Source organism: Thrips palmi, unplaced genomic scaffold (genome assembly GCF_012932325.1).
Source record: "Thrips palmi isolate BJ-2018 unplaced genomic scaffold, TpBJ-2018v1 HiC_scaffold_8, whole genome shotgun sequence".
Classification (NCBI taxonomy): Eukaryota; Metazoa; Arthropoda; class Insecta; order Thysanoptera; family Thripidae; genus Thrips; species Thrips palmi.
Window position 1 is genome coordinate 14,877,381 of NW_023144635.1, and position 8,548 is coordinate 14,885,928.

Here is an 8,548-nt window from a genome sequence, read left to right on the forward strand (position 1 = left end):
TGGCGACGAGGTGAATTCACGGCGAGACCTCAACGGCGCACCGACTTCAGCTACGAACCAGCTTGATTTAACCTCAACAAGGACAATTCAGGCTGGGTAATTCGTCGGCGCAGTCAGGCGCGGATCTGGCCGTCCGTCCCAGGGGGGGCAAACATGGTGGGTTGCCTACTTTCAGGGGCCGCCGGACAAAGACAAACACGGCAATGAGGGTTGCCTCAGGGGGTTATGGGGGTTCAGGGGGTCTCAGGGGGTTTTGCAGGTGCTTTTTTCAATTTTCAACACACGATTGAATGTATTAAAGGAGTGGTAAATGTAAATTGTGTGCGAGCGAAGCAAGCTCAGAAAATTTGCAGTTTTGGTACTAAACGTGTGCGAGCGAAGCGAGCTCAGAAAATTTGCGGTTCTTAGGGCTTTAAAGGGTGGCAAACGTTATTTGTTTGCGAGCGAAGCGAGCTCAGAAAATTTGCACCTCTTAGGACTTTTTAGAGTGGTAAACGTGTCATTTGTTTAAGCGAAGTGAGCACTGAAAAATTTGCGGTTCTTACGACTTTCGAGGGTGGTCAGCGTTTTTTTGCGAGCCGAGAAAAATTTTCGGTTCTCAGAGTTATTCAGGTTGGTAAAAGTGAATCGTTGCGAGCGAAGCGAGCTGAGAAAATTTTCAGTTCTTGTCTAGTTCCACTAGTCAATGACAGGGCAAATGCGTGATTTTTTTTCAGCATGCCTTAGCTTCTGGGGGGGGCAAAACACCCTTTGCCCCCCCCGTGTATCCGCGCCTGGGCGCAGTCAACTTCGTCGAATGGACAGTGACTCGGGGGACGAATTACTGCTGAACGACGACGAGTCCTTGCTCCTGGACGAGACAAACGCCCAGGGCAGCAGGGCGTCATGGTGGGAACTCGTCGAAGACCTGGATCCCTGGACCTCGGTGGCCGAGGACGCAGTGGAACAGGCAGCGCGCATCGCCCCACCACCCCCAGTCCAGCCAGTATGTCCGACTCCGCGAGTCGCTCAACCCAGGGGTCTCAAACTGGCGGAAGACCGCGGGCCGCACCGCGCACCGGGAGAAAAGAGAGAGATGGGAGATCAGGCGAGTAGGCCGGGGAGGTGTGAAATCGGCGCTGACCGGCGCTGGCTTTGCTCGCCTTCGTCCAAACGAAGCGAGCACATCGTCCATCTCTCTTGCTCTCACTGACTCCTATGGGAAAGACAAGGATAGATGCCAGCGGGCGACACACCGGGCTCGAACCGGCGGCCCGGCGGCGATGAGCCAGCGCTCTGCCGCCTCGGCTCAAGTCGGCCGCGCGAGCACACTGTCTGTCCTTGTCCCTCCCATATAACCGGGGGAGTGCGAGAGAGACAGCATCACTGCCGGCCGCTCGACACATTCGACAGCAGGGAGACGAGCCAGCCGCCGTCGCCGGCCCGGCCTGGATTGTGTCTCTCGCCTATCTTTCCCATTGCGGCCCGCTGCGGGCCGCACTGCGGCCCGAGCAGCGCCTGAGCGGCCCGCGGCCCGCGTGTCTGAGCCCCCTGGCTCAACCCACGCCGCCGCCAACGCCGACGCCGCCAGTGGACCAGCCGGCCAGGCCGGAGTACCCGCCCCCCGTGGCAGGGTCTCCGTCCAGTCGACCGCCACGGCCACCGTCACCAACAGCTCTTTCGCCACCACGGCAACAACCTCAACCTCAGTTACGATCAGTGGCGACTTCGCCAATTGCCTGGCCGGCGCCGCCCCCTGTGACACCCCCGGGCCCCCGCGCGCAGGTCGACGCCGCGACCAGCCCCGTCGTCGTGGTCGCGAGCCAGCCTCCATGAGACTGGGGTAAGGGACTCGCAACGGAGCTGGCCGGAATCTCTGCTTTGCTAATTGTAGTTCACTATTTCTCCGACTAAATATGAGAGTTTTGAGATGGCTCGGGCATTTTTGGAAAGAAGACATCTTAAAGTATGCCCTAAAATTTAAAAAAGGTTCAATTTTCCCACCAGGGCTCGAACAGGAACAGCTTAACCGTTGCGCTACTCAAATGCGCAGGGCGACGGGCATGGTGCCAGGGGCGACGCAGGGGGGCGCCTCTTCACCTTGCGCTAGAAGCTTCCGGATGCCGCAAAAGTGATGGGACAAGTGGTGCACCTTGATATATGTCGAAGAAAAATATGTCCCATCACTTTTTCGGCATCGGGAAGCTTCTATCGCAAGTTGAAGATGCGTCCCCCCTGCGTCGCCCCTGGCACCATGCCCGTCGCCCTGCGCATTTGAGTAGCGCAACGGTTAAGCTGTTCCTGTTCGAGCCCTGGTGGGAAAATTGAACCTTTTTTGAATTTAGGGCATACTTTAAGATGTCTTCTTTCCGAAAATGCCCCACCCATCTCAAAAAACGCATATTTAGTCGGAGAAAAAGTGAACTACAATTAAGGGGAAAGGGCAGAGAAATTTCCCGGGCCCGCTCCGTTGCGATCCATTACCCCCTAGGTTTTTTCATGCAGCCTCCAAGGACCGCCGGGTATGCCCCCCTGCTCGCGCCGGAAGGACACCCCCAGCCAGCACGGACTTCAGCCCCGCAAACAACGCCGACAGGGAGGCCGCAGTCCATCATAATCCGGGTGCCGCAGCAGGACTCCGTGAGGTCACGGTCCGCCCCGGGCCGAACTGTATCCACTGCCCTGCTGCCGTGGGACAGGCTTTCAACAGTGGCAGCCGCGGCCACGGCCCCAATCACCAACAGGAGAGCGGCGCGACAGGCCGCAAGGATCACACCCCCGAAGAGCGCAAGATAAGAAATCAGCTGAGGAATGTGAGGAGGAGGCACAACCCTTATCCCAGCCTGGCTCTTCAAATGACAAGTCCAGCCACTCCAGGGGGGAGGAGGCGGGGACAGCCAGGGCGGGACCCGCGGAGGGGTCCGCCTGGGGCGCTTCGGCTGAACGTCAAAGAAACCTCCGTCAAGACGGCCCGGGGGGGCGTAACAGCAGGGCCGGTGGGCGGCCGAGCCAGGCGGGACCCGCGAGGGTCCGCCAGGACTCGGCCACCACCAGAGGCGGAACCAGAGAGAAGACCGGAACGCAAGAACGACGCCCGCAAAACTACGCCTGGACCACGCTCAATACCTACCTATGGACCTCAGCTTGCATTAAGCTTCATTATCTGACTTGAATCAGTTTCATATTTAGTTCTAATTACTGATTTGTAAAAAAAGTATTATTTTTGTTAAAAACGTGGGATTTAGGGTCGTCCAGTAAAGGGGGAGGGGTGCTGTATCCTCATATCTACTATCGATACATCGATTCTCTACTGTCGATATGGCACCTCCCCCCCCTCCTCGCTGGCCCACTAGACAGAATCTCGCCAGTTCCAAACCAGACACAATCGTGCTTAAGGGAGTATGGGGCGATTTGTAACAGGGGCGATTCGTAACAAATGCGTTTATTAATTTAAGTGGAGGGAGCAGAGGAAAATCTGAGTATGGCCCCTCTTTCGCTTCAAGTACAGGGTCCCTCAACAATCGAAGCGGATGTGATCGGTGCTCAGGTATAGTTTTGGAGGGCGTCTGAAATATAGGGTACACCGAAAACAGGCAAATCTTTTATTTTGAGTTCTAGGAAGTTTCTGTCTGAGGCTCCCCAGGTATGAATCACCATCGGAGTACCGTTGGGCCCTTGAAGCGTGACCCCTTTACTATGTAACCACATGGCAAAAGTTGCTTTTACTTTGTCCAGTGACAGTTAGGGACGGATTTCTTGCGTAACAGGCATTTGGGGTGATTCGTAACAGACCCGTATAAAAACAAGAATCTAAGTAGTTTTTGCAATTAAATGCTTGAATTATTTCTCGAATCATCTGCTGCCTAATTCAAATACATTTACACAGCTCAAAATGCGTTTTAAAGCGAGTTATTCTATTCTTTCCTCCAAAGTTGAAAAAAGTGAGGTTAGGGTTGACATAGCCGGTCAGTTAATGCTGAGGCGGTCAACGGCAGCTTGTAATGTAGATTTTAAGGCGTCTGCAGGACATCCGAAGAACAATTGCTGGAGGGGATGACATTCCCGACGGTGTTTCATTTAATGTGTAGGATGTTATGAAAGGCCCCAAGGCTGTTACAAATCACCCCATGCTGGGGCGATTCGTAACAGCATGCAAGGGTTTGGAAAGCGTCTTAGATTTCAAAGATTACGGACTCCAGGTTGATCCAATGGAGCTGCACAGTCTAGATGAAGGGCCAGACTGCTCAACTGGCACAAGTTTGACACCGATATACAGAATGTTCTAATTTTGTATAGAGAATTCCAAAATCGTTACAAATCGCCCCATACTCACTTACTTGTTCGTTGGCCCTACTCCAACACACGTAGCGACTACAGCACAGATTTTGTGTTGTCATCATCGCATTTTTTGCAATAATCCCGATCTTTATTGCAGAAAGTTGCAATGATCATTGCAGAATTTTGTGCGATACAGAAGTCATTGCATCTCAGGAGCAATGATTCGTGGGAATCACATTTTGGATATCATCGCACGTTTTTGTGTTGAAAGTATCGCAACTTGGATAATCGGTCAGATGTCTCACCCATTGAATTTCAGTGTCGTTATTTCATTTACGGATACTATAAAGTAAAGCTAGCGTGTCTTAGAAATATCTATCTCCAAAATTGAACCACTATTAGATGAATTTAATTACAAAGTTGGGGGCACCACCTACTTTAAGTTTCTGAGTTATTGAGATTTACGTAAACTTTTAGTCGTTTCTCCTAAATTCTCACGACAAAGGATTAGCTACCCAGTTTTCAGATTCTGGCAATTATATCCATTTTATTCATAGGAAAAGATAGCTTTGCACGGTGAAACCGATGTCTGGAAATTTCCAGACATTTTTTCCCATTTCCAGACATTGTCTGGAAATGGCCGTTTTTTTCCAGACAATGTCTGGAAATGTCTACTTTTTCCAGATAATGTCTGGAAATGGTCAAATCCCAGATATATCTGAAAAAAAAAAGGCATTTCCAGACAATGTCTGGAAATAACATTTTCCAGATAATATCTGGAAATTTCCCAGGTAATGTCTGGAAACAAAGGCCTTGACGCTGAGGTCCACGGATTTGCGACCTAGGGGTCCCCGATGGTGTCCTAGAGGTCCCCAGGACACGAGGAGTCCAACGCCGAGGTCGCCGACGCTCTAGGACAAGCGGTTCCGGAGATACGAGGACGTACCACAAGGAGTCCGTCAAAGCAACTTTTAGTTGGAGGCCAAAATCATCATCGGCCTCTGGCTGCGTTCCACTTGGGTGTCCGGGACTTTTGACTTCAGCATCGTGTTAAGGTAGTGCTAGACTACAGGAACCCGTCAGAGGTCGCCGTCGGACCACCGGTGCGCCCAGGATGCCGACGAACGTGGCTGCTGTGCCGCCACACGGTTCAACACCGTTGTCGCCACCACCCAGGTGGTCCCCGATGGTGTCCTCGAGGTCCCCAGGACACGGGGAATCCAACGCCGAGGTCACCGACGCTCTAGGACAAGCGGTTCCGGAGATACGAGGACGTACCACAAGGAGTCCGTCAAAGCAACTTTTTAGTTGGAGGCCAAAATCATCATCGGCCTCTGGCTGCGTTCCACTTGGGTGTCCGGGACTTTTGACTTCAGCATCGTGTTAAGGTAGTGCTAGACTACCAGGGAACCCGTCAGGGGTCGCCGTCGGACCAACGGTGCGCCCAGGATGCCGACGAACGTGAGGCACGCCGGAGCGCCGTGGCGTGCCGGGTGCCTAAACGATCGTCGCCACCGCTGCGGCCGCTGCCGCCGGGTCCTCCGCACCAAACCGCGAGCTTGGACGACGGAGGCCGACGCCGTTGGCACCGACGCCGCCGACGTGTACGTCGACGCCACCACGTGCTTAGTCGGCCGTTAGTGTGTTCTAACGGCCGCTTCGTCGTCCAAGCTCGCGGCTGGTGCGGAGGACCCGGCGGCACGTTCGTCGGCATCCTGGGCGCACCGTTGGTCCGACGGCGACCCCTGACGGGGTTCCTGGTAGTCTAGCACTACCTTAACACGATGCTGAAGTCAAAATCCCGGACACCCAAGTGGAACGCAGCCAGAGGCCGATGATGATTTCGGCCTCCAACTAAAAAGTTGCTTTGACGGACTCCTTGTGGTACGTCCTCGTATCTCCGGAACCGCTTGTCCTAGAGCGTCGGCGACCTCGGCGTTGGACTCCCCGTGTCCTGGGGACCTCGAGGACACCATCGGGGACCACCTGGGTGGTGGCGACAACGGTGTTGAACCGTGTGGCGGCACAGCAGCCACGTTCGTCGGCATCCTGGGCGCACCGGTGGTCCGACGGCGACCTCTGACGGGTTCCTGGTAGTCTAGCACTACCTTAACACGATGCTGAAGTCAAAAGTCCCGGACACCCAAGTGGAACGCAGCCAGAGGCCGATGATGATTTTGGCCTCCAACTAAAAAGTTGCTTTGACGGACTCCTTGTGGTACGTCCTCGTATCTCCGGAACCGCTTGTCCTAGAGCGTCGGCGACCTCGGCGTTGGACTCCTCGTGTCCTGGGGACCTCGAGGACACCATCGGGGACCCCCAGGTCGCAAATCCGTGGACCTCGGCGTCAAGGCCTTTGTTTCCAGACATTATCTGGGAAATTTCCAGATATTATCTGGAAAATGTTATTTCCAGACATTGTCTGGAAATGCCGTTTTTTTTCCAGATATATATCTGGGATTTGACCATTTCCAGACATTATCTGGAAAAAGTAGACATTTCCAGACATTGTCTGAAAAAAAACGGCCATTTCCAGACTATGTCTGGAAATGGGAAAAAATGTCTGGAAATTTCCAGACATCGGTTTCACCGTGTGGCAAATTTGAAAATATCAGTCAACAAGAGGCTCTAAAATCTACCGCAGGCCATTTTTATTTTTCTTCAAATTTGTTTTGGTCTTGTTGGTTTTTCAGGAAAACTAGATATTTAGAAAATGATATTTAAATAAGCGCCATACGACTTTTCGAGGGGTCCTATTCAAAAGATCTTATCTGGGCGCTCCTATTCAGAGAATCTTATCTGCAAAGCAAGCGAATTTCACCAAGTTTCATCATTTCAGGTAGCTGCAAATCAAAATAATTTGGGATTGTATAGTCACACAAACATGAAGATGAAAGATCGAAGGAATTAATAGTACGTGTAGAAACGTGTTTCGCTTACCCTCCTCCGTCCCATATGGTCAAACTTCGCGTGCGTTGCAGATAAGATTCTTTCACTAGGAGCGCCCAGAAAAGAACTTTCGAATAGGGGCCGTCGTTTCACCATCTGAACAACGTCCGCCGTGCCCTCCAGGGCCCTGGCCACGGCCGCCATGCCTCGCAGTGTGCTGCCGAACGCGGCGCGGCGCCACGCGTACAGGTACTGCGCCGTGGTGCACGACACGACGCCCACCGTGATGCGGATGCCCAGGCTGGCGTCCAGGTACGAGTCCTTGGTCAGGCAGTCGCCGACGGCCAGGGACGCCGTCACCGCCGAGATCATCACCGACACCTGCCGCAGGCAGGCAGGGGCCGTCTCAAATTATTGTACAATGACGAATGTGACGTCATATTCGTACGAGTGCATTTTGTCACGTTCGTTTGAATACCTATGATGTTACATTCGGTTGAATGTTGATCCACGTTCTATTCAAACGTTCTATTCACATCATATTCAAACGACCGTGACAAAATTCGCACTCCAACGAATGTGACGTCACATTCGTCGGCTACCAGTGGTCGCTTCTAAATTACTTATTTACTTTCATGTACCAATTTTTCTCATTTAAGCTGATAATAAAAGATGAGAATAAAAGAGTCTTGATCAATACCCAATTTTTGGCGAGGTATACTTTATCGCCCAAAGTTGTGTGAGGAAGGATTCTCGCCCAAATTTGGGGGAGGAAGCCGTCCTCACCGAAATGAGAGTGAGATGTATCACTATTTGATTTTCAGTGTATATTCAACCTCAGAAGCAACGCCCCAGTGTAGCCTTATATATTGAAGATCCCTCTTAAACAATGTATATCATATTTTACTGAGTAAATTGAAACGAAATAAAGTCAAGTAACATTGATAAGGAACAAATTGAATTGGATCTGAAACTTGTTCATTTGACACTTTAAATCGATAACTTTTTAGGTACTTTGGAACTTCGTTGGCCCATGTCGCCTCTAAAACGTTTCAGGGCACTTTCGTTTAAGTTCAAAATGCTGATTTTGCGAGATCTGCTGTAGCTTGGAAACGTAAAAACAAACAAATTCTGGCCTTCAGGCTACGAGTGTCCCGGATCCCCCCGCCCCGTGGTACCTTGGTGCCCTGCAGGGTGTTCCAGACGCGGCGGTACAGGCCGGCGCCCTTGGCGGGGCACATCTCTGTGCGGCGCCTCTCCAGGTAGTCGCTGAGCCTGACGGGGCGTGCCTCCCGGGGCATCCTGCCGACCGCAGGAGCCTTCTTGCCTCGGCGTCGGCGGCTGAGTGTGCACGCATCCGTGGTCCCGGCGATTTCGGTTTGTTGTCAAAACGTCCGCCCGC

General features: G+C 52.5%; 1 protein-coding gene across 1 annotated transcript; it reads right to left on the reverse strand.

Moving 5' to 3' along the window:
- Positions 1–6,891: 6,891 nt before the first annotated feature.
- On the reverse strand, positions 6,892–8,482 carry LOC117653409. The gene is made up of 3 exons (XM_034399060.1): positions 8,325–8,482; positions 7,198–7,527; positions 6,892–7,100 (listed from the first exon to the last, which is right to left on the reverse strand). The coding sequence occupies exons 1-3, from the start codon at positions 8,445–8,447 to the stop codon at positions 7,053–7,055; spliced, it is 501 nt and encodes a 166-aa protein (XP_034254951.1). The 5' UTR covers positions 8,448–8,482; the 3' UTR covers positions 6,892–7,052.
- Between the last annotated feature and the right edge of the window lie 66 nt (positions 8,483–8,548).

Coding starts and splice junctions, on each gene's coding strand:
- LOC117653409 (XM_034399060.1), bottom strand. CDS start 8,447: ATGCCCCGGGAGGCACGCCCCGTCAGGCTCAGCGACTACCTGGAGAGG. Junction 7,528..8,324: donor ACACCCTGCAGGGCACCAAG/GTACCACGGGGC, acceptor TGCCTGCGGCAG/GTGTCGGTGATGATCTCGGC. Junction 7,101..7,197: donor ACCATATGGGACGGAGGAGG/GTAAGCGAAACA, acceptor TTTGATTTGCAG/CTACCTGAAATGATGAAACT.